The sequence below is a fragment of the Lampris incognitus genome, chromosome 11 (genome assembly GCF_029633865.1).
Source record: "Lampris incognitus isolate fLamInc1 chromosome 11, fLamInc1.hap2, whole genome shotgun sequence".
In the NCBI taxonomy this organism is placed as follows: Eukaryota; Metazoa; Chordata; class Actinopteri; order Lampriformes; family Lampridae; genus Lampris; species Lampris incognitus.
In genome coordinates this window covers 56,639,384-56,664,981 of record NC_079221.1, presented here as the reverse complement: position 1 = coordinate 56,664,981, position 25,598 = coordinate 56,639,384, and the positions used below count along the sequence as shown (strand labels likewise).

The 25,598-nt window shown below is 48.1% G+C and overlaps 1 protein-coding gene across 1 annotated transcript in view; it reads left to right on the top strand.

Moving 5' to 3' along the window:
• The window catches only part of LOC130120432 (kalirin-like), a 168,045-nt gene that overhangs the window by 47,137 nt on the left and 95,310 nt on the right, over positions 1 to 25,598 (top strand). Inside the window, exons 5-6 of the mRNA XM_056288967.1 lie at positions 14,624 to 14,816; positions 15,115 to 15,288. Of these exons, the coding sequence (XP_056144942.1) occupies positions 14,624 to 14,816; positions 15,115 to 15,288 (367 nt within the window). The remainder of the gene's footprint in view (positions 1 to 14,623; positions 14,817 to 15,114; positions 15,289 to 25,598) is intronic.

Genomic DNA, 25,598 nt, shown 5'->3' with positions numbered 1-25,598 from the left:
CCCCCCACACACTGACAAAGCAGTGATTTAATGAGAGGTGGCTAGTGGGTCGCTAAACGCTAGGCTAACAGAACATTTAATGAGCGGTGGCTAGTGGGTCGCTACATGCTAGGGTAACAGAACATTTAATGAGAGGTGGCTAATGGGTTGCTAAACGCTAGGCTAACAGGACATTTAATGAGAGGTGGCTAATGGGTCGCTACACGGTAGGCTAACAGAACATTTAGTGAGAGGTGGCTAATGGGTCGCTACACAGTAGGCTAACAGGACATTTAATGAGAGGTGGCTAATGGGTCGCTACACGGTAGGCTAACAGAACATTTAGTGAGAGGTGGCTAATGGGTCGCTACACGCTAGGCTAACAACATTTAATGAGAGGTGGCTAGTGGGTCGCTAAACGCTAGGCCAACAGAACATTTAATGTGAGGTGGCTAGTGGGTCGCTAAACGCTAGGCTAACAACATTTAATGTGAGGTGGCTAGTGGGTCGCTACACGCTAGGCTAACAGGACATTTAATGAGAGGTGGCTAATGGGTCGCTAAACGCTAGGCTAACAGAACATTTAATGTGAGGTGGCTAGTGGGTCGCTAAACGCTAGGCTAACAGCATTTACTGAAAGGTGGCTAGTGGGTCGCTACACGCTAGGCTAACAGAACATTTGAGACTGGGGCCACTTCAGAGGAGAAGGCTCTCACAGGGCGCCTGAAGTGGATGAGAGGAAAGAGGGGTGCGGAGAGAGATGGAGCGATAGAGAGAATCAGATAGAGAACAATACAGACATCGACGCTGTGAGGGAGGGAGGGAGAAAACGAAAAAGGAGGCGACAATAAAATGGCAACAGATGAAAAGAAGGAATATGTCAGTGGCTCCCCTTCTGGAATCAAACACTCCTTTTTTCCCCTGAATCAAAGCAGCAGGTGAAGACGGGGGCACTTCATTTGCATTTCCCAGACAGGTGGTGTTCATGGTGGGCTAACGAGACGTGTGTTCAGCTCACTGTGAGGGGCATAGCCCCTCACAGTGAGCTGCCTGGCTCTGTAGACTCTGTAGACCCACTGACCAGACACACAGCCTCAGTCCTTCCCCAACCATGTCGACTAATAACACAAGGGAACACAGGATGCTTTTATCCACAGCAAGGTCAAAGGTCAAACCATTTTCCTGTCCTCCTGCATGATTATAGAGCAAAGAAGGTGAGACAGTTTTTCATTCAGTCTCACTTGGGAGCTGGCCAGTATAATCACAGTTTATTACTACTGGGAGCTGGGAGCTGACCAGTATAACCACAGTTTATTACTGCTGGGAGCTGACCAGTATAACCACCATCTCTTACTGTTGGTTACTAGGAGGTGACCAATATAACCATAGTCTCCTACTATTGGCTACCGGGGGCTGACCAGTACAACAATCCTTCTACTGTTGGTTACTGGTAGCTGTTCAGTACAACCATTCTTCTAGTGTTGGTTATTGGGAGCTGACCAGTACAGCCATCCTTCTAGCATTGGTTACTGGGAGCTAACCAGTACAACCATTCTTCTAGTGTTGGTTATTGGGAGCTGACCAGTACAGCCATCCTTCTAGCATTGGTTACTGGGAGCTAACCAGTACAACCATCCTTCTACTTTTGGTTACTGGGAGCTGACCAGTACAGCCATCCTTCTACTGTTGGTTACTGGGAGCTGACCAGTACAGCCATCCTTCTAGTGTTGGTTACTGGGAGTTGACCAGTACAGCCATCCTTCTAGTATTGGTAACTGGGAGCTGACCGGTACAACCATCCTTCTGCTGTTGGTTACTGGGAGCTGTCCAGTACAACCATCCTTCTAGTGTTGGTTACTGGGAGCTGACCAGTACAGCCATCCTTCTACTGTTGGTTACTGGGAGCTGACCAGTACAACCATCCTTCTAGTGTTGGTTACTGGGAGCTGACCAGTACAACCATCCTTCTGCTGTTGGTTACTGGGAGCTGTCCAGTACAACCATCCTTCTACCATTGGTTACTGGGAGCTGATCAGTACAACGATCCTTCTACTGTTGGTTACTGGGAACTGACCAGTACAACCATCCTTCTAGTGTTGGTAACTGGGAGCTGACCAGTACAGCCATCATTCTAGCGTTGGTTACTGGGAGTTGACCAGTACAACCATCCTTCTAGTGTTGGTTACTGGGAGCTGACCAGTACAGCCATCCTTCTAGTGTTGGTAACTGGCAGCTGACCAGTACAACCATCATTCTAGTGTTGGTAACTGGGAGCTGACCAGTACAGCCATCCTTCTAGTGTTGGTTACTGACAGCTGACCAGTGCAACCATCCTTCTAGTGTTGGTAACTGGGAGCTGACCAGTACAGCCATCCTTCTAGTGTTGGTTACTGGCAGCTGACCAGTACAACCATCCTTCTAGTGTTGGTAACTGGGAGCTGACCAGTACAGCCATCCTTCTAGTGTTGGTAACTGGCAGCTGACCAGTACAACCAGTCTCCTGTTTTGCACGGCTGTTGGGTGTCTGTCAAAAGTGGCATGCCTTGCTGAAAGGACGCTGAGCAGACTGGTTGAGGACAGTGAATCAGGATTTCCTCATCTGGGCTGCTGTGGTTTGTGTTGTCTCGGTGGCAAGGCTGGTGCCACAGGAGGGTCGGGAGACGAGGGACGGACACGGGGTTGGCGAAAACACAGGCTCTCATTTATGTACAATGTTTACAGAGTCCACTGTCTTTGCCCGCATGCTGCACGTGTTGTCGCTCCACGGTGCTGGAGACTTACTTCCTGTCTCCGTTCTCGTCCAGTTTCTGTTCTGTCTTGCCTGTGTTGTGTTGTGTTGTGTTGTGTTGTGTTGTGTTGTGTTGTGTTGTGTTGTCAGTGTGTCAGTCCAGAACCCGGCGTCACTGCAGGACATAAAGAGCAGGTTGTTAGATTGATGGCAGCACGGTGGTGCAGTGGTTAGCACGGTGGCCTCACAGCATAAAGGTTCTGGGTTCGAGCCCCGGGGTAGTCCAACCATGGGCGGGCTGTCCAGGGTGTCTCCCCGCCTTCCGCCCAATGACTGCTGGGATAGGCTCCAGAGTCCCCGCAACCCTGAGAGCAGGATGAGGGGTTTGGATAATGGATGGATGAATGGTTGGATGTATGGATGGATGGGTGGGTGGATGGATGGATGGATGGATGGATGGATGGATGGGTGGGTGGGTGGATGGATGGATGGGTGGATGGATGGATGGATGGATGGATGTTACCTTGACACACCTGAGGCTGATCACTAATCAGCCTCGCTATCGCGTCTGCTCTCCCACAATCCACGCCCCCTCTCTCTTCGCTTGCAGCCAAGGCTGAAAAATCCCCACTACCACCTACCCCCAATAGGCAGACCCCCCCCCCCCACCACCACCACCACCACCCTGGAACGAGAGAGGAAATCGCCCACGTCCATCTGCGTCCCCAGCCTATGGACCACCTGGAACCTGAACGGCTGTAAGACTGGAGACCAACGGGTTATCCACGCTTTGGTGTCCTACCTGCAATGGAGTACCACATGGAGTACCACTGGAGTACCACATGCCTCCTCCCATACATGTGGAGTCGCCAGCCGCTTCGTTTCACCTGACAGTGAGGAGTTTCACCAGGGGGACGTGGCGCGTAGGAGGAGTCCCCCCAGTTCCCCCTCCCTCCCGAACAGGTGCCCCGACCAACCAGTGGAGGCGCTGGTGCAGCAACCAGGACACATACCCACATCCGGCTTCCCAGCCGCAGACACGGCCAGTTGTGTCTGTAGGGACGCCCGACCAAGCCAGAGGTACCACGGGGATTCGAACCGGCGATCCCCGTGTTGGTAGGCAGCGGACTAGACCACCACACTCCTTTTCTACAGTGCTGGACTGTGCTCTTTCTCAGCCAGCTTGCAGCTCTATGTACAGCACCCGGCGCTGTCCTGTCTCCTCCGCCACCCCCACCCCCCTCTCCCTCCGCCTGCAGCCCGGGCTGAACCACCCCACCACCCCCCCCCTCTCCCTCCGCCTGCAGCCCGGGCTGAACCACCCCCCACCACCACCCCCCTCCCTCCGCCTGCAGCCTGGGTTGAACCACCCCCACCCCTCTATCCCCCTCCCTCCGCCTGCAGCCCGGGCTGAACCACCCCCACCCCCCTATCCCCCTCCCTCCGCCTGCAGCCCAGGCTGAACCACCCCCACCCTGTGCTTCCCCCCATGGCTAGTGGTCGTGGATCTGGAGGCTGCGTGTCTGTTTGCGTGTGTGTGTGTGTGTGTGTCTACTTGAGGTTTTTTGTTGTTGCTTTGTTTCTTCCTCTACATGGCTTACGTGTTAGTGTTGTTAGTGTATTACTGTGTGAGTGTGCTTGCGTGTTTATTGGCCTGGTGGTTTGTGTGTTTGTGTGCATATTTGTAAGCCTGTGTGTGTGTGTGTGTGTGTGTGTGTGTGTGTGTGTGTGTGTGTGTGTACACACGTGTGGAGGAGGGGCAGACATATAAATGAACCAAATAAAGCCTATTTTTATCTACCATTTCCTTTTGTGTAGCGTTCTATTTACTGACAGCTCTATTTAAACATTACTGTAGTACTAACATGTACTGTAGTACTATAAACATTACTGTAGTACTAACATGTACTGTAGTACTAACATGTACTGCAGTTCTATAAACATTACTGTAGTATTAACGTACTGCAGTACTATAAACATGTACTATAGTACTAACATGTACTGCAGTACTATAAGCATTACTGTAGTACTAACATTGTACTGCAGTATTAACATGTAGCAGTACTATAAACATTACTGTAGTACTAACGTACTGCAATACTATAACCATGTACTGCAGTACTAGCATGTAGCAGTACTATAAACATGTACTGCAGTACTAAAAACATGTACTGTAGTACTACCATGTAGCAGTACTATAAACATGTACTGCAGTTCTAACATGTAGGGTGGTCTGACAGGACATGGAAGCAGGGCAGGCTAGGCTAACTGCTAGCCCATGCAGACCAGCAGTTCTGATAACACCAAGATAACACCAAGGGCGGTCTGACAAGACGTGGACGATGGGCAGGCTAGGCTAACTGTTAGCCCATGCAGACCGGCTGTTCTGATAAAACCAAGATAACACTGAGGGGGGTCTGACAGGACGTGGAAGCAGGGCAGGCTAGGCTAACTGTTAGCCCATGCAGACCGGCTGTTCTGATAAAACCAAGATAACACTGAGGGCAGTCTGACAGGACGTGGAAGCAGGGCAGGCTAAGTTAACTGCCAGCCCATGCAGACCGGCAGTTCTGATAACACCAAGATAATACCGATGGCGGTCTGACAGGACGTGGAAGCAGGGCAGGCTAGGCTAACTGCTAGCCCATGCAGACCGGCAGTTCCAATAACACCAACATAACACTGAGGGCGGTCTGACAGGACGTAGAAGCAGGGTAAGCTAGGCTAAGTGCTAGCCCATGCAGACCGGCAGTTCCAATAACACCAAGATAATACCGAGGGCGGTCTGACAGGACATGGAAGCAGGGCAGGCTAGGCTAACTGCTAGCCCATGCAGACCGGCAGTTCCAACAGTCGTCCTGGCTTGCCGTTCGTTCATCCGTGTGTTCTCTTGGACAGTGAATTGTTTGAAGTGTCTTGTAAATTTACTGAATGGGCTGTGTTGTTGACCGTGTTTTCTTGTTTTGTTGTTGTTGTTGTTGTTGTTTTGTGCTTTGTTCTCCCTGGTTTTGTATGTTTTCATGGTGTCATTTTTGGGAGGTTTTGGACATGTGTTTTTGTCTTTTGTGTTGCACTGCTGCGGATCAGAAGAAACTAAATTTCGTCTCTTTTGTGTATGTAAGTGTATGAATGAGATGACAACAAATTGTTCCTAATCCTGATTCCTGATCAGCAAAGATGTGATATTAATAAGTTTAATAAGGAGGTAAAAACTGTTTGTGTTTATGTGTGTGTGTTTGTGTGGGGGGGGGTCACTCACTGTCCCTCACAGTGTGGCAGGTAAAGACATACTCTGCTGCTGGACTGCAGCTTTCTATGTGCTCTCCCAGCAGGACTGGTATTTTGTTTTTGTTGGTTAAGCTGGTTGTGTGGTCAGATTCAGGATGTTTGAATGTGGGGAAATATGTTGTTGAGACTGACTGGAGTGGAGTGTTGTGTGTTCTGTTAGAAATTGCAGCTCTGTCTCGACTTTGTCTTCCTTGCACAACTGGCAGAGCCACTTCACTTTGTGGAGCCATGATTTTTTTGTACCAGCCTGTCTCGATGGCCGGGTTGTGCTCACTGAGTGTGTACTTTGTCAGAGTAGTTTTGCTTCGTGTCAGTCACTAGTCAGGTGATCTGTCTGTCTGTTCAGGGCTAGCTAACACTGCGTGTTGCTATGTGCTTTTGTTTGTGTGTTCCATTTGGTAATGTAGTTCTGTTTCTGGTGTTGTATAATTTGGTTGAGTCTAACTGATGTGTTCTCAGACTGGTCCTGAGGCAGAGCAGGGTTAGAAAGTGAACAAGGCATCTGGACTTTGCTCGGCTCTTGGCATTGCAGGGCTTTGTCCTGACAGGAGAGTAGGGTCACTGTTTTTTAGATGAAGCCAATATTCGAGTGCTCTTTCTTGAATTTTGGTGTATGATGGGAATTTTGATGTATGATGGGAATTTTGGTGTATGATGGGAGTTGGCCTAATTCATCTCTACAGGCTTTGTTTGTGGTTTTTCTGTGCACCTGCAAGGTGCTTTTGCAGAACTTTAAATGCATAATTTCGACTAAGTGTTAGTCCAATTGGGCCGAATTCTGGTAAGAAAGAGGACCCCACACCATGGAGGAGAATAGCTTCTATGACAGTTTCAAATAATTTGAGCCTGATTCAGATTGGAATTTGAATGTAGATGTGACATTTCATTGCATAGGAAGCCCTGCGGGCTTTCTCTCTAAGTTCGTTTACTGCTGGGTTAAAACTTCCAGTGAAACTTTTTTCAATCCTAAATAATTACAATTTGTAAAGTTGTCTAATTTGTGTGTTTCCCTGAGATCTGGATCCTTTTTGAAAAAGTCCTTGTCTTTGTCTTTTTCATGTTTACTGCCAGGGCCCAGGTCTGGCAGTAGGTCCAAGTTCTGCTGTAACCCCTGTTTTGCAGGAGTCAGCAGAACTAGGTCATCTGTGTAGAGCATGAATGTGATCTCTGAGTCGTGCAGAGTGAGACCAGGTCTGGCAGTCGGTCCAAGTTCTGCTGTAACCCCTGTTTTGCAGGAGTCAGCAGAAGCAGGTCATCTGCGTAGAACAGGAATGTGGTCTCTGAGTCGTGTCGAGTGAGACCAGGTGCTGTTAATTTCTCTAGGATGGTGGCCAAAGTCAGGCTCACACAGCAGCCCTGTCTCACGCCACGCTTCTGAGAGAAAAATGTTGTCCTTCTGTCGCCAGATTTCATACTGCACTTGCTTGTGTACATTGATTTAATTATGTTGTATGTTTTCCCGGCTACACCAGATTCAGTAAGTGTAAAATAGACCATTGTGCCAAATAGAATGGAATGCCGTTTTGAAATCTATGGAACATGCAAAGATTTTGTTATTTTTTGGGTTAACATGTTTATCAGTTAAGGTGTGTAGGGTGTAAATATGACCTGAAGTGCCGTGTTTTGGTACAAATCCAGTTTGACTTTTATGCAAGACATTGTGTTTGGCAAGGAAGTTTATGAGTCTCGAATTTATAATGCTACGAAGAACCTTCCCCAGATGACTGTTCACACAGATGCCTTGGATCGGGTCGACTTTATCTCCGGTTTTGAAAATCGGTGTGATGAGACCATGATTCCAGATGTCAGGGAAGTAACCTACACCCAGAATCAAACTGAAGATATTCAGGATGGCCAGCTGGAATTGTGGGCTTGTGTATTCCAGCATCTCAATCATGATGCCGTCAAGCCCACTGGCTTATTTTGGGTTTTAGTGCTCTAGTTCTTCTCTGAGTTCCTACTCATTAATGAGGGACTCCAGCGGATTTTGATTTTCTTTTATTGCCAGTTCTGGTTTATTTAATGTTGTTATTTGGTTTTGATGTGGGTCTGGATGGCATGGTACTAGACTCTAGAGAAGTGTTGGGAAATGACTGACCAGGATGTTTCCATTTTGTATTGCTGGTTCTACCGATTTGAGTTTCTTAAGATTATTCCATGTTTACTAGAATCGGTTTGTGTTTATGGACTCCTCAATTAATGTAAGTTGTTTGTGTGTGTTGTGCCTTTTTAATCCTGAGTGTATGTGTGTAGTGTTTGTGTGTCACAGTAAAGAAGATACAAGTCCACATTTCCTGGATCTCTTGTGTTTTTGATTGTACGATCTCATAAACTTTTGTCAAACTTCTTTACATTCTTTATCAAACCAGTTGTTGCCTTTGAGATTCTTGCGTTTATTTTCGGGTTGTTTCAACTGTGTTTTTTTTTTTTTTTTTTTTTTTGCGGCAGTCTGTAAGATGATGTTTACAGTCTGTAAGATGATGTTGTTTACATATCTAACTGCATCATGTGTGCCTTCTGTGCTGTGAGCATATGTGGTGTCCAGAAAGGATCTAATACTAGTGTTTGTATTTCGGGGGTGCTGATTGCTTTCTGGAACTCCGTTGTGCTGTTTTTGGCCCATCTGTATGATTTCTTGATATTAAACAGCTTGCAGGGTTATGGAGGTGTGGTGTTGTGTGTCTGTGTCCTTTGGAGAAGCAGTAATTTGGCTGTGGTCAGACAGAGGGGGCAGTGGTTTAACTGTTAATCCACTGAGAGAGAAAGGCTCTAGATCTGTTACCATGTAATCAACTGTGCTGTTGCCAAGAGGTGAACACAAAGTCTGTCTACCTAAAGACTTATCATTGTAGGGATTCCGGGTAGTGTAGTGCTCTATTCCATTGCCTACCAACACGGGGATCGCCAGTTCGAATCCCAGTGTTACCTCCGGCTTGGTCAGGTGTCCCTATAGACAATTGGCCGTGTCTGCGGGTGGGAAACCGGATTTGGGTATGTGTCCTGGTCGCTGCACTAGCACCTCCTCTGGTAGGTCGGGGAGCCTGTTTGGGGAGGGAGGGGGAACTGAGGGGAATAGCGTGATCCTCCCACGCGCTACGTCCCCCTGGTGAAACACCTCACTGTCAGGTGAAAAGAAGCAGCTGGTGACTCCACATGTATGGGAGGAGGCATGTGGTAGTCTGCAGCCCTCCCCACATCGGCAGAGGGGGTGGAGCAGCGACCGGGACGGCTTGGAAGAATGGGGTAATTGGCCAAGTACAATTGGGGAGAAAAGGGGGGAACCCCCCCCCCCAAAAAAGTAGTAGTAGTAGTTGTCCAAATATATGAACATTACCCAATTCTGTACTGCAGTCAGGTAAATATATGAAAATTACCCAATTCTGTACTGCAGTCAGGTAAAGAGCCAGTGTGTGCGTTCAGGTTCCCACAGATTAGCATACTTCTCTGGTCGCTGAAGCTGCAGATTTGCTCGTGGAGAATGGGGAAGATATGTCCATCATAGTATGGTGATTCACTGGGGGGAATGTAGATGGCACATAGGAATATGTGTGTTGGAGGGTTAATGATGTTATGTTTTATACTAAGCCATATGTGTGACCGTTCATATTTTATGGGGGTAATTTAATTTGACATTTCTTCTTTGTACCAGACAATAATCCCTCCTGAATCACTCCCTCTTTTAACAGTGGGGAGTTTGACTGATGACAGAATAATTGGGGGAAAGTGAGTGACAGAGCCTGATCTGCACCAGGTCTCTTGGAGTATAATGATAGCTGTGTCTCTGGTGTCCTCTCTGAATTTATGGAATTCAGTCTTAATCCGAACAGTAAAGAATTAAGACCCTGAATATTCCACATGGAAACTGTAAAAGACTTCATCATTACTGTTTGCATATACAAATACAAACACCAGAGGTTGAATCAGTTCATCTGGACACAACGTTTACTGAGAGAAACGTTCCATCATCATCTAAGTGACCTCCTCAGTCTCATCTGACTGCAGGTACCCCACCCTTATAAACAATACAGTGACTGCAGTTACCTCCACCCTTATAAACAATACAGTGGCATAACGACCCAAACCAACAGCCAGTTTCATATGCAAATAAGGGTGTGACCATTAACTAGAGTTACAGTGGTCATGTGTACTATTCACAGAGGATTGGGGATTGTTTGCAATCACAGCGTTGTAAGATGGCGACAGATGTACTCTTAGCCCCCCCCCCCCCGGTTCAGGGATGGTCGTTCCCTCTTCCCATAGATGGCCTCTTTGACTCCCCGTTTCAAACCAGTGTTCCTCCCTATCAAGTATGGTCACATCCTCATCCTTGAAAGAGTGGGATTGGCCACTGGCCTGTAGATGGTGTAGACTGTGGAGTCCTGGTCTGTAGATGGTGTAGACTGTGGAGTCCTGGTCTGTAGATGGTGTAGACTGTGGAGTCCTGGTCTGTAGATGGTGTAGACTGTGGAGTCCTGGCCTGTAGATGGTGTAGACTGTGGAGTGCTGGCCTGACATGGTAGCTCTCCTGTGTTGTGCAATCCTCTTGGCCAGCGTCTGTTTTGTTTCCCCAATGTACAAGTCACGACAGTCCTCCTGGCACTTAACAGCGGACAGTTGTTTTCCTTCTCTTGTCTTCGATTGGCTGGTGCACTGTTTGGGGTCTTCCTGGCTTTGACAAACGCCCAGTTAGGATAACCACACTTAACCAGGGCCTGTTTAATGTGGGATTTCTTCCCTTCCCCGGCCACTGTGTCGGTGGAGACGTTGTCAGCTCGGTGGTCCAGCGTCCTGATGACTCCTAGTTTGTGCTCCAGTGGATGATGAGAGTCAAACCTTAAGTACTGATCAGTATGTGTTGGTTTACGGTAAACATCAACAATCAAATGTCCCCCATCACCAACTGCAGTTTCACAGTGTAAGAAGGCTAACCTGTCATGTTCCACATCCTCCCTGGTGAACTTGATGTGGTGTCCACAGACTCAAGGTGGTCGGTGAAATGTGCTACTTCCTGAGATTTAATTTTAAGCCAGGTGTTGTCCACAAATTTGAACCAATGGCTAGGTGGTGTCCCTGGATGGGACATCGGAGCCTCTTTTCCACTTCCTCCATGTACAAGTTGGCCACTACAGGTGAGACTGGGGAACCCATAGCACACCCATGCCTCTGCCTATAGTACTGCCCCCTGTATGTGAAGTACGTGGACTGAAGACACAACTGCAGGAGCAGACACACTTGGTCAGTGTTAAGGGTGGTGCTATTGCTAAGGGTGGGGTGGTTTTGTAATTACATACGGACTACCTCCACTGCTTCATCAACAGGAACGTACATGAAGAGAGACTTAACATCATAAGAGACCGTTGTTTCATCCTCTCCATGATGATGTTCCTCACCTTATCCACAACATCCATAGTGTTGTGAATGTGATGTTCATTACTGCTTCCCAACGGGTTCAGAACAGATGCCAGAAACTTAGAGAGGTTATAGGTCACTGAGTTAATCATACTAACAATAGGTCGTAATGGCACATCCTGTTTATGTATCTTAGGTAACCCACACAGACTAGGTGTAGCGCCCCCTGGGTATAATATGTGGTACAACATTCTGTCAATAACATTGTCCTGTTCTAACAGCTTCAGACAATCCATCACCTTTTTCCTGTAACCACTGCCTGGATCTGGTGTCAGGGGCTCATAAGTATTCATGTCGCTAAGTGACGTCATAACGTTCTCGTGATAGTCTGTCTGGTTTAATACAACAGTGCATCTGCCTTTGTCCGCCAGAAGGATGAGGATGTTATTGTCTCTACTGAGAGTCGAGAGAGCTTTCCTGTCGTCTGTACTGATGTTGGATGGGTGCACCTTCACATTGCTGAGGCAGCCTGAAACCCCAGTTGCTCTGCTTCCAGGTCTGCAATGTTGTTTTTATTGATCACTGATTCTGTGGCTGTGATCAGGTCCACTAGCGGGATTTCCCTCGGCGTGACAGCAAAATTCAGCCTCTTAGCAAGGATGTCTTTCTCCTCCTGGGTGAGTTGCCTGTCAGACAGATTCTTCACCCACTTGTCCACATCGCCGGCGTGTGTCTGCCGATGTCTCTCTGTCTGCCATACAGGTCGCCATCCGTGGTTTGCCGATGTCTCTGGCGTGCAGCAAGTAAGTCGAACGTATTTGTGCCTGGTTTTCGACTTTTCGTGTTGCACTAGATGAGCCTTACTAGTGATCTCAATCACACGTTCGAAAGTGGTGTCATCCAGATGCGATGTGAGTGTGTTGAATCTGCTCCTCTTTGGCTTCCAAAGCGTCGATAGTAAAATCGGGTTTGTCTCACACGTTCGTTCAACAGCTGGTTCTGTGCCCTCTGGAGGATCTGCTTAGCTCGGTGGCCCTTGATGCAAGAATTTCGTTTGCAGGCTCTTAGGTGTAATCCTGCTCTGTCTGCATCTGAGGCTGAATCTTAGCTGGTTCCTGTAATCTGCCATTTTACACGCTGTTTGCTCATACTCACGTCCAAGTTTAAGGCAGTCATCACTGACATGAGTCAAATGTCTCGATGCAGCCTCAATAATCCACTCAGCTAAACTGAGAAATGAAACATATCTGTCAGTAAACGTTGTGCCCAGATAAACTGATTCAACCTTCTTTGATTTGCTTACCTGGATTATTGAGCATGCATCAAGACAAGAAAGAACACTGTTTGGAACAATTCGTCTGTTTATTTAGTAGACTAGACCCAGAGGCTATTAGGCTAAGGTACAATAAGTCTGTGCCTTGCAATCAGTGTCTCATGCTGGGCAAACACCCCAAAAACGAAAACGTGCAACACTGCTCACTTTGCCATGGCCTGGGTTGAATTTGGAGGTTTGCGGGTCGGGTCGGGTTCAGGTGGTTAATTAACGGATATACTATGTAGCGGTCCAGGTGGGGCGGATTGACTTTCATAATGGGTCGGGTTAAAAAACCCTGACCTGTGAATTCTACTCACAACTGTCCTTGTCCTGTCTCTGCTAGGGCTTTGATAGCGTTAAAGTCCTCCTGGACAGAGCAAAGACTGGCCTCACTGCCTTGAAGCATGATGGGCTGTACCTGTCCTCATCTTCAATGACTGTCTCCCATTGCAAAAGCCTCCCTTTTTATGATGGTCATCGTGGGCACAGATAGCTGTACGCCGGGCATCAGTACTGTCTGTGTACAGTGACGGGTTAGTTATAACCAGTCTTCTGCTTGTGCAGCAGAAATCTGCGATCAGAGCCTCTGGGTTTTCTAACAGTTTTTTGTGTTTATAAGCTTTCTTTGCCTGTGCACCTTTCACTTATGTTGGGTAGTTAATGACAAGGGTGCAGGGTTTTTCCACAGTATTGTGCAATATGAGTTGTTATAATAGTTATAATTATTATGTTATAATGTTGCAATAATGACTTGCTGCCTCAAGTGAAGGAGTTCAAGTATCTCAGGGTCTTGTTCACGAGTGAGGACAGGATGGAGCGGGAGATTCACAGGCGGATTGGTGCGGCAACAGCAGTAATGCGGACGTTGTACCAGACCATTGTGGTGAAGAAGGAGCTGAGCCAGAAGGCAAAGTTCTAAATTTATCAATCTTCGTTCCAACCCTCACCTATGGTCATGAGCTTTGGGTAGTGACCGAAAGGGTGAGATCATGAATACAAGCGGCTGAAATGAATTTCCTCCGTAGGGTGTCTGGGCTCAGCCTTAGAGATGGGGTGAGGAGCTCGGCATCCGGAGGGAGCTTGGAGTAGAGCCGCTGCTCCTTCACATCAAAAGGAGCCAGTTGAGACTGTACGGGCATCTGATTAGGATGCCTCCTGGGTGCCTTCCTTTGGAGGTTTTCCGAGCACGGCCAACTGGGAGGAGACCCCGGGGTAGACCCAGAACTCGCTGGAGGGACTACATGTTCAATCTGGCCTAGGAACGCCTTAGGATCCCCCAGGAGTAGCTGGAGGGCATTGCTGGGGAGAGGGACGTCTGGAGTGCCCTACTTTACTTGCTGCCACCGCGACCCGACCCTGGAGAAGCGGCTGATGATGAATGAATGAATGAATGAATGAATTTTGCGATATTGTATGATTCATGATGGCTCCTTTACGGCTCTGCTGCTCCCTATGCTGTTTCTAAGCAAGCTACTGTAATTTAGTGCAGGGGTAGCCTTTGTACATCTTGAGGTAGAAACTTAAAATAAGAGTGTTGTGGCTATGAAGGGGCTTGCCTTACTACTCTACCACTTCACTTGAGAGGAAGATTGTGCTAGAGTTTGGTGTCTAATCCTTTGGTTTGGAGTTTTTTTTTGTTTTGTTTTTTGTCCTTAGCTTAGCATTTTGTCCTTAGCTTAGCAAAGCCTTCCATCTCCGCTTCTGTGTCATTAGCTGTCATGTTAGCCAAGTTAGCTCCTCTGTGCCTCTTTTTTTGTCTGCCATGATCCATTTCTTTATGGTTTTCTTCCAAAAGGTCGTCCCCTTGCTGTTTTCCTCTCTTTTAGGTTTAACAGGTTTATCTCAGCTCAAAACTATTTTTCATTTCTATAAGAGCTTCAGTGAAACATGACTCTCTCTCTTGCTCTTTTTCTTTCTCGCTCTCTCTCCCTCGGTCTCCCACCACCCTCTCTCTCTCTTTCCAGTGAGGACGTGTGTAAGCGTGGTTTCACGGTCATCATTGACATGCGCGGCTCTAAGTGGGACCTCATTAAGCCCCTGCTGAAGACCCTGCAGGAGGCGTTCTCTGCAGAGATCTGCGTGGCTCTCATCATCAAACCCGACAACTTCTGGCAGAAACAGAAGACCAACTTTGGCAGTGCCAAATTCACCTTCGAGGTCAGTTTTCTGCCAGATTTAAAGACTTAAAGGATTGCAGCTGGCGGGTGTTACTTTTCTTTTCGCAAATATTTTATAATATCTCACTGTTATCTCATCAGTGAAATATCTCATCTATCAGGATGTATGCTTGGAAGTGTGAGCTAACTTATCACCTGACACACCTTTTGGCCACACAGAAAGTTTGGACCTCACCAAGACTCTGTCGTTCAAACCAGTTAAATTCAGATGAGATTAAATTTGATCAAATTAATATAATATGATTTTTCTTGTTTTGGTTTTTCATCATGTCTTCCAGACCAGCATGGTGTCAGTGGAGGGGCTAGCTAAACTGGTGGATCCCTCCCAGCTAACAGACGACTTCGAAGGCTCTCTGGACTACAACCATGAAGAATGGATTGACCTGAGAGTCTCTCTGGAAGAGTTCATGACCAGTGCCGTTCACCTGCTCTCCAGATTAGAGGATTTACAGGTAGGTAGGTAGTTGGGTAGATAGATAGATGAATGGATGGATGGACGGACAGACAGATGGATAGACAGACAGATCAGGTGTTACCAAAGTCCTTCAGGTCCGGACCAACCTGTGCAGATTAGTTTTGGCCGTGGGACCCACCAGATAATTTGTACAGCAAAATAAGTTTCTTATTTAATTCATTCATTCATTATTCAAGCCGCTTATCCGAATTAGGGTCGTGGGGGTGCTGGAGCCTACCGCAGCAGTCATTGGGAAGCTGGTGGGGAGACAACCTGGACAGGCCACCAGACCATCACAGGGCCGACACATAAACAACAGTTATAAGTCAACAATTATGAATGCCTCAGAACAGCTGCATTGGGCGTCTGGGTAGCATAGCGGTCTATTCTGTTGCCTACTAACTTCTTACCCACCATTCTTCTTCTTACCCTCTTCTTCTTACCACCTCTTACTTACCACTTCTTACCTACCTACCATCTACCTACCATCTGCCTACCACCTCTTACCTACCATTCTTCTTCTTACCTTTTTCTTCTTACTACTTCTTGCCTACCTACCATCTCATCTACCGATCACCTCTTACCTACCTACCTACCTACCTACCTACCTACCTACCTACCTACCTACCTACCTACCTACCTACCTACCTACCATCTACCTACCACCTCTTACCTACCTACCTACCTTCTACCATCTACCTACCACCTCTTACCTACCTACCTACCATCTACTCTACTATTTCTTATTTTACTGCATAAAATATTTTTGTAAAATAAGAAATGAATTCTTAATTAATGACTAACACAACATAAGACCATCTGCAGAAAGGAGAATAACTCTAGATCAATGCTCGACAGTAAGCACTACACCGCCTTCCCCCTGTTGTGTTAAAGAAAAAGTGGAGGACTGAATTATAAAAAAGAAAAAAGAAAGCCACGACTGTGCTCTTGCTTAACCAGGAATGATGATTGCCCCAGGTCATAGCTGCAGTACTCCTAACTGACACCTCGTGGATGTTCAAGAGAGGTTTAAGTCTGTTCACTGGACGTTAGTTTCGGTTTTCCACAAGGATGGCTGTTTCACTTCTGACGCCGGGTGGTGAAACCTCATTATTTATCCCCCACTGGATGTCGGATAAGACATTAATAGGGCTAACCATTTAGGTTTTCATCTCAGTGAGCCCAGCAAACAGTTTCAAAAACCTTCAGTTTCACATCTGCCCTGCAGGTGAGTGAGTCCTGATTGCTCCTTTGCTTTTTCCTTCATAACATTACATTACAGTAATTTAGCCGACGCTCTTATCCACGCAACTTACAATAAGTGCATCATTTAACATAGGAAATCAGGGGAACGACTAGTCATCAGAGGTCATAAGTCATCTAAACAAGCATCTACGTAAGAGCAAAACCAGTGCTAAATTAAAAGTGCAAGAAAGAGATTTTTTTTTTATATGAGTGAATACAATAAGTGCTAAGAACAAGTAACAGGGTAGTAGTTCTTAAAGAGCTGAGTTTTCAACCTATGCCAAAAGATGTGCGGCTACTCCGCTGTCCTGACATCAGTGGGGAGTTCATTCCACCACTGCGGGGCCAGGACAGAACAGAGCCGTGACCAGGTCGATCGGCAGCAGGAGCCTCTGAGCGACGGGGCAACCAGGCGTCCCGAGGCAGCGGAGCAAAATGGTCGGGCGGGGGTGTAGGGCTTGACCATGGCCTGGAGATAGGAAGGAGCTGTTCCTTTCACTGCCCTGTAGGCTAGCACCAGAGTCTTAAACTGGATGCGAGCAGCTACTGGGAGCCAGTGTAGAGACATGAGAAGGGGAGTTGTGTGGGAGAACTTAGGGCGGTTGAACACCAGACGAGCTGCAGCTTTCTGAACAAGCTCCAGAGGTCTGATGGCTGATGCCGGGGCACCAGCAAGGAGGGAGTTGCCGTAGTCCAGCCGGGAGATGACCAGAGCCTGGATGAGCACCTGTGCCATCTCGTCGGTGAGGAATGGGCAAATCCTCCTGATGTTATAGAGGAGAAATCTGCAGAAGTGAGCAACCAATGCAACGTTTGCAGCAAATGACAGTTGGTCGTCCAGGATCACACCCAGGTTCCTCACAGTCCAAGTTGGCGTCACCACGGTGTTGTCAGTGGTGATGGCCAAGTCTCGGTGCGGGCAACCTTTCCCCGGGAGGAACATCAGCTCTGTCTTGTCCGGATTGAGCTTCAGGTGGTGTGTCACCATCCACTCCGAGATGCCAGTCAAGCACGCAGCAATGCGTGTCTCTACTTGTGTGTCAGAGGGAGGAAAGGACAAGATCAGCTGGGTGTCATCGGCATAACAATGGTAAGAGAAGTCATGCGAGCGAATAACAGAACCCAGGGATGTCGTGTACAGGGAGAACAGGTGAGGACCCAGAACCGAACCCTGTGGAACGCCTGTAATCAGTCTGCGAGGCTCCGACACAGATCCCCTCCATGTCACTTGGTAGGAGCGACCCGTCAGGTAGGTTGCAAACATTGAGAGTGCAGAGCCTGTGACACACAGCTCCTCGAGGGTAGAGAGGAGGATCTGGTGGTTCACTGTGTTGAACGCAGCTGACAGGTCAAGGAGTATCAGGACAGAGGAGAGAGAGTTTGCTCTCGCAGAGTGCAGCGATTCTGTCACTGCACGGAGAGCCGTCTCTGTCGAGTGACCCACCCTGAACCCAGACTGGTTGGGGTCCAGGAGGTTATTCTGGTGGAGGTACAAAGAAAGTTGTTTAACGACAGCACGTTCAAAAGTTTTGGATAGAAAGGGTAGAAGGGAAACCGGTCTGTAGTTTTTGACGTCAGATGGGTTAAGTGATGGTTTCTTGAGAAGGGGGGTGACTCTAGCAGTCTTAACGGGGTTAACCATGAAAATTACAACCTGCATCACCTCCGTTCACATCTTCGCCAGCTGAGCGTCACACTGGATAGGGCTTGGCAAGTCAGCTCATTTTCCAAATACCTTTCAACAGGTGGTTTAGCAAAAGAGTCGTTGGATTTTGACCACATCAGTCAGTACGAAAACAACATTTTTAACATTAAGTGTGTGTTTGAGGTTATTTCCAGTCATACAACAGTGGTCATGATACATTTAAAGAGAGCTATTGGAATAACTTGCTCTGTTTGAAAGATGGGTGGCACGGTGGCTCAGTGGTTAGCGTGGTCACCTCACAGCAAGAAGGTCCTGGGTTTGAGCCCTGGGGTAGTCCAACCTTGGGGGTCGTCCCAGGTCATCCTCTGTGTGGAGTTTGCATGTTCTCCCCGTGTCTGCGTGGGTTTCCTCCGGGTGCTCCGGTTTCCTCCCACAGTCCAAACACATGTAGGTCAGATGAATCAGCCATACTAAATTGTCCCTAGGTGTGAATGTGTTGGCCATGTGATGGACTGGCAACCTGTCCAGGGTGTCTCCCTGCCTGCCGCTCAATGACTGCTGGGATAGGCTCCATGTTACCACCGGCTTGTTCGGGAATACCTACAGACACCATTGGCCGTGTCTGTGGGTGGGGAGCTGGATGTGGGTATGTGTGCTGGTTGCTGCAATAGCGCCTCCTCTGATCAATCGGAGCGCCTGTTCAAGGGGAAGGGGGAACTGGGGGGAATAGCGTGATCCTCCCACGCGCTACGTCCCCCTGGTGAAACTCCTCACTGTCAGGTGAAAAGAAGTGGTTGGTGACTCCACATGTATGGAAGGAGGCATGTGGTAGTCTGCAGCCCTCCCCAGATCAGCAGAGGGGGTGGAGCAGAGACCGGGATGGCTCGGAAGAGTGGGGTAATTAGCCAGGTAGAATTGGAGAGAACCCCCCCCCCCAAAGAAAAATGCGAGCTAATGAACAATCCTCTTAATTTTGGTCATTGATGGAGTATTCCCATTTCCAGTCTTCAGTCAGGTCCTACTGATGATCACATGAAATAGACACGTCAACATTAAATGCAATTTTACAATTGTTTTAAGTCACTGCGTTGTTTGCATTGCCTCAAAACCTAAGAAAATAAATCTTGTCTTTTTTTTTAAGTTAGAATCAGAGTCATGTTTATTGGCCGTGTAGGTTTGTGCATACATGGAATGTGAGTCTGGTTCCGTGGCTCTCTCAGTGTACTTAACATAGAATAATAACACTACAACACAACAATCTTCACATATATACACAAGCACTGACTTATACAGGTGCAATAAGAGGTGGTAAGGTGCACTGGTGCAGAGAATATGTCAGAGATGCTGAAATACATGTTAGCAGCTTACTGACATACATGCCTGAGATACATGTACATGACAGAATGTACCAGTATACCTACAATGTACAGTACAGTATGCACAAAATGTACAGTATGTAGAACATATACAGTACAGTGTATACAACCTGTCCAGTACAGTATGTACAACATGTACAGTACAGTATATACAACATGCACAGAACAGTATGTACAACATGTACAGTTCAGTATATACAACATGTGCAGTACAGTATGTACAACATTTACAGTACAGTATATACAACATGTACAGTACAGTATATACAACATGGTTCTATTTATTTGACAGTGTTAAGTGTTTATTTGAATGACAGCCCTTGGAAAGAAATTGTTTTTATATCTGGGTGTTTTGGGGTACAGTGCTCTGTAGTGCCTACCAGAGGGGAGGAGTTGGAACAGGTTGTGACCGGGGTGTGATGGGTCTGGAGTGATGTTGCCTGCCTGTTTCCTGAGTCTGGAGGTGTTTAAATCCTGAATGGAAGGCAGGTTGGCACCAATGATTTTCTCTGCAGACCTAACTGTCCGTTGTAGTCTGTCCCTGTCCTGTTTCGTGGCTGAACCAAACCAGACAGTGATGGCTGTGCAGAGGACAGACTGGACTGTTGCAGTGTAGAACTGAATCAACAGTTCCTGGGGCAGGTTGAACTTCTTGAGCTGGTGGAGAAGGTACATCCTCTGCTGGACCTTTTTGATGATAGTTTCTATGTTGGATGCCCACCTTAGGTCCTGGGAGATTGTAGAACCCAGAAATGTGAAGGTTTTCACCGCAGACACTGTGCTGTTGAGTATGGTGGGGTGGGGGGGGTGGGCTCAATGTTGGGGTGCTCCTCCTGTAGTCCACTGTCATCTCCACTGTTTTCAGTGTGTTCAACTCCAGGTTGTAATGGCCGCACCAGAGGGCCAGATCTTCAATGTCTTTTCTATATGAAGACTTGTCACCATCCCGGATAAGGTCAATGATGGTTGTGTCGTCCGCATACCTCAGGAATTTAACAGTCGGGTCTCCTGAGGTAGAGGCAGAAGAGTAGAGGGGAAAGCACACATCCCTGGAGGGCGCCAGTGCTGATTGTCCGGGTGCTGGATGTGATTTTCCCCAGCCTCACCAGCTGCCTCCTGTCTGTCAGGAAGTTTTTAATCCACTGGCAAATGGGGCTGGTACAGTGAGCCAGGTGAGCTTGGAGTGGAGGATATCTGGAACGATGGTGTTGAACGCTGAGCTGAAGTCCACAAACACGACCCTTGCATGTGTCCCTGGAGAGTTGAGGTGTTGGAAGATGGAGCGCAATCCCATGTTGACTGCATCATCCACTGACCTGTTTGCTCAGTAGGCAAACTGCAGGGGGTTTAGCAGGGGGCCTGTGATTTCCTTCAGGTGGGCCAACACCAGTCTCTTGAAAGATTTCATGACCACAGACATTAGGGCAATGGGCCTGTAGTCATTTGATCCTGTGATACGGGGTTTCTTGGGGACCGGGATGATAGTGGAGCTCTGGAAGCAGGATGGGACTTCACACAGCTCCAGTGATCTGTTGAAGATCAGTGTGAAAATGGGGGCCAGCTGGTCAGCACAGACTTACAGACAGGAGGGTGACACGCCATCTGGGCCTGGTGCATCCCTGGTCTTCTGTCTCTGGAGGAGTTGGCCCACGTCCTCAATACAGATCCTGAGTGCAAATGGGGGTTTGGTGGTGAGGGGAGAGGGGCCGGCGGGGGGGGCAGTTGGTTGTGTGTTGTGGCCGGAGAGGGTGAGGGGTGTGAAAGTTTGCTTATCAAACCTGCAGTAAAACCCATATAGATCGTCAGCCAGCTGATGGTTCCCTGCAGTGTGGGAGGGTGGTGTCCTGTAGTTGGTAATGTCTTTCAAACCTCTCCAGACTGAGGCTTTGATATACTTTATTAATCCCAATAGGAAAATTCTGCTCTGCATTTAACCCATCCTAGCTGTGTAGCTAGGAGCAGCGGGCAGCCACCATGCAGCACCCGGGGACCAACTCCAGTTCGTCTTGCCATGCCTTGGGTCAAGGGCACAGACAGGAGTACTGACCCTAACATGCATGTCTTTTTGATGGTGGGGGAAACCGGAGCATCCGGAGAAATCCCACCACAGACACAGGTAGAACATGCAAACTCCACACAGAGGACGACCTGGGATGACCCCAAGGTTGGACAACTCGGGGGTTCGAACACAGGACCTTCTCAGTGTGAGGCGACAGCGCTAACCACTGTGCCTCCTATCTCCACTCCTGTTGGCTTCCTCTTTGGCCTGATGAATCTGCCTGATTTTTGATGAGAACAGGGCTTATTGTGCACTTATGACCTCTGATGACCAGTAGTTCTCCTTATTTCCTACGTTAAATGCACTTACTGTAAGTCGCTTTGGATGAAAGCATCGGCTAAATGACTGTAATGTAATGTAATATTGTTCTTGAAGCTATAGAAGGTTTTGGTGGGCACATACCTCCTCACAAAAGCTAATGTAAGATGTCACAGTGTCAGTAAGTTCATCCAGGTCTGTAGATGCAGCCTCAAACACACTCCGGTCAGTGCAGTCGAGGCCGGCCTGGAGCTCCAGTTTTGACTCATTGGTCCATTTCCTCACAGTTATAAGCACAGGCTTTGCAGATTTTAGTTTCTGGCTGTAGGTTGGGAGAAGATGAATCAGACAGTGATCAGAGAGTCTCACGGCTGCATGGGGGACAGCGCGATAGGCATCCTTTAATATTGTGTAGCAATGATCCAGTGTTGATGTCTCTGGTGGGACATCTAACATACTGTCTATATTTTGGCAGTTCGTGACTGAGGTTTGCTCTGTTAAAATCCCCAAGGATAATGAGCAGGGAGTCTGGATGTTTGCGCTCCGTGTTTGTAATTTGATCAGCCAGGTGTCTAATGCCTCTTTAACACAGGCCTGGGGTGGATATAGACCCCGACCAGAATAAATGATGAAAATTCCCACGGTGAATAGAATGGCTTACAGTCAATGAAAAAGGTCTCTAAGTGAGGGCTGCATGATTTCTTCAACACTGTGACATCCGTACACCAACCTTAATTTATGCAGAAGCATATGCCACCACCCAGTTTTTTTTCCTGATAGCTCTGTTTTGCAGTCTGCGTGGAGGAGTTGGAACTGCAGCAGATGAGATGTACTGTCTGTGTCGCGCGAGCCCCAACTGGAAGTGACACCATACCATAGTGTCTGTGTAAAGACGCCATCTTGGGGAGGTCAAATCTCCCTACAATACCCAATAGAGCTATAATAAGGGCAATGAACCTAGAAAACAGCCAGTTTTGCCCACCCAGTCAGCCGAGCTCTGTTTGTGGCCTCTATGAAAATGCCAATGAACAGTTTATGGGGGAAAATCTTACAGAGAATCAGAAAATGATGACACCCCCCCCCCCCCAAATACAACTCCACACCAGTGATCCAGAGAAACAGAACCACGATGGTAGCTGTAAAAATCTGCCCACTATACCTTGGGCAATGCTGTCCTTAAGCTAACGTGGTTGAAATCGCCCAATACCAACTTTGCTGAGTCTGGATGGGAGTTTTCAGTCTCCATCATATAGGTGGATAGCTGCTGACAGGCAGCCGTATAGCTGCTGACAGGCAGCCGTAGCCCTGGCTTGAGGAGGGATGTATACTATTGGACAATATTGGACAATTTCAACCTCACCCAGCACGTCACTTTATTGGACAATTTCAACCTCACCCAGCACGTCATTTTCCCCACCCATATCAAAGGCCTCTACTGATACACAACATCCATCCATCCCCATTTCCTCTGTCAGACCATAATCTCATCCAGTTCACTATTCCATCCCCAACTCCTCGGCCACACCTCCTCAGAGAAATAACATTCCACAATACTAAATCTATTGACCCCTTCCAACTCTCCGATCTGCTCTCCTCTGCTCTCCCCCTGGAACCAGCCTCTACCTTACCTGATGATCTCACCAATCACCTCAATGCCACTCTGTCTGCCTCCCTCAACACACTGGCCCCTCTCAAAACAAAAACAGTCTCCTTCAACACCTCTGCACCCTGGTTCACACCTGAGCTCCGCACAATGAAACAGACTGCCCGCCAACTGGGACGACTCACCAAGAAAACATCTCTCACTGTACATCAAGAAGGCCACAACCTCCACCTCTCTGCCTACAAAGACGCCCTCACCGCCGCCAAGTTTGCCTATTTTTCCACCATCATTAATGATTCCAACCACAACCCCCACACCCTCTTCGCCACCGTAAACAACCTCCTCAAACCCCGTGCCGATGCCCTCTCCAACTCTACTGCTGAACAATGCAACTCATTTCTCCATTTTTTTGCAGACAAAATCGCCGCTATCAATGAATCACTGCCCCCTGCATCTGACTCAGCAGCACCTACTCCGGCCCCTCTTCCCCCCATTCCTCTTGACCTCCTTACCTCTCCCCCTGATCGCCGCCTCTCCCAGTTTGTTCCAGTTGCCCCTACCACTATCTCTGAACTCATCAGCTCATCAAAATCCACAACCTGCTCCCTTGATCCCCTCCCCACCCCCCTACTGAAGAAATGCCTCCTTGCCCTATGCCTCTGCCTCGCCAACCTTTTCAATTCCTCACTGTCCCATGGAATTGTCCCCTCTGCCTACAGAACTGCAGCTGTCACCTCAATTCTCAAGAAATCTTATCTTGATCCATCCTGCCTCAACCACTACTGGCCAATTTCCAATCTCCCCTTCCTCTCTAAAACCCTGGAACACATTGTCGCCACACAACTCCAAACCTACCTACACTCCAACAACCTACTCGAACCCCTCCAGTCTGGTTTTCACCCATTCCACAGCACTGAAACTGCACTCCTTAAAGTACTTAATGACCTCCTCATCTCTGCTGATACTGGAGCCCTTAACATCCTCATCCTCCTCGACCTGAGTTCAGCCTTCGATACTGTGAGCCACAACATCCTGCTCACCAGATTGAAAGATGTCGGTATTGAAGGCACTGTACTCAGCTGGCTCCAGTCCTACCTCTCCAACAGGTCACACTTCATCTCACTTCACAACCACTCCTCTGTTCCATCCACAGTCACACAAGGTGTTTCCCAACGTTCTGTACTCGGCCCACTCCTTTTCATCATCTACATCCTCCCTCTTGGTCAGATTCGCCGCCATTTCAACTTGGACTTCCACTGTTATGCTGATGACACCCAGATATACCTCAGCACCAAATCCCCTCACATCGAGTCCTGTCTGTCTGCAGTTAAATTCTGGATGCAGCAAAACCTTCTCAAACTCAACAGTGACAAAACTGAACTCCTCTTCATTGGCTCCAAGTCCACTCTCAGCCAAATCAACAACCTTGCACTCACCATCGATGGCACTACTGTCTCCCCTTCCCCCCAGGCACGCAACCTTGGTGTGATCCTTGATCCCACCCTCTCCCTTGAGCCACATATCTGCAAAATGGTCAAATCCTCCTTCTACCACCTTCGCAACATTGCAAAAATAAGATTCTCTCTCACACGCCCTGCTGCTGAGATACTGATCCATGCCTTCATCTCCTCCCGCCTTGATTACTGCAACTCACTCCTCTATGGCATCAGTGCTAGCTCTATCAAGAGACTCCAATTGGTCCAGAACGCATCCGCCCGACTTTTAACTTTCACCAAATCCTGGCACCACATCACCCCAGTCCTAAAAGACCTCCACTGGCTACCCATCTCCCACCGGATCAATTACAAACTCCTGGTTCTTACTTATAAAGCCCTTCACAAACTGACTCCCCCATACCTCACCAATCTCCTCTCGCCCTACCAACCCTCTCGGTCCCTCAGATCCACCTCAGCCTCCCTTCTCTCTACCCCCAGGTCCAACCTCCGCGGCTTTGGTGACTGAGCCTTCTCCAGAGCAGCTCCCAGGCTCTGGAACTCACTTCCCCAAATTATTAGAAACTCAGAATCCCTCCCACTCTTCCAATCCCGTCTCAAGACACACCTTTTCTCCATTGCCTTCTCATGCCCCCCCCGTCCGCTCATACACCCCTGGTCTGGGGCAG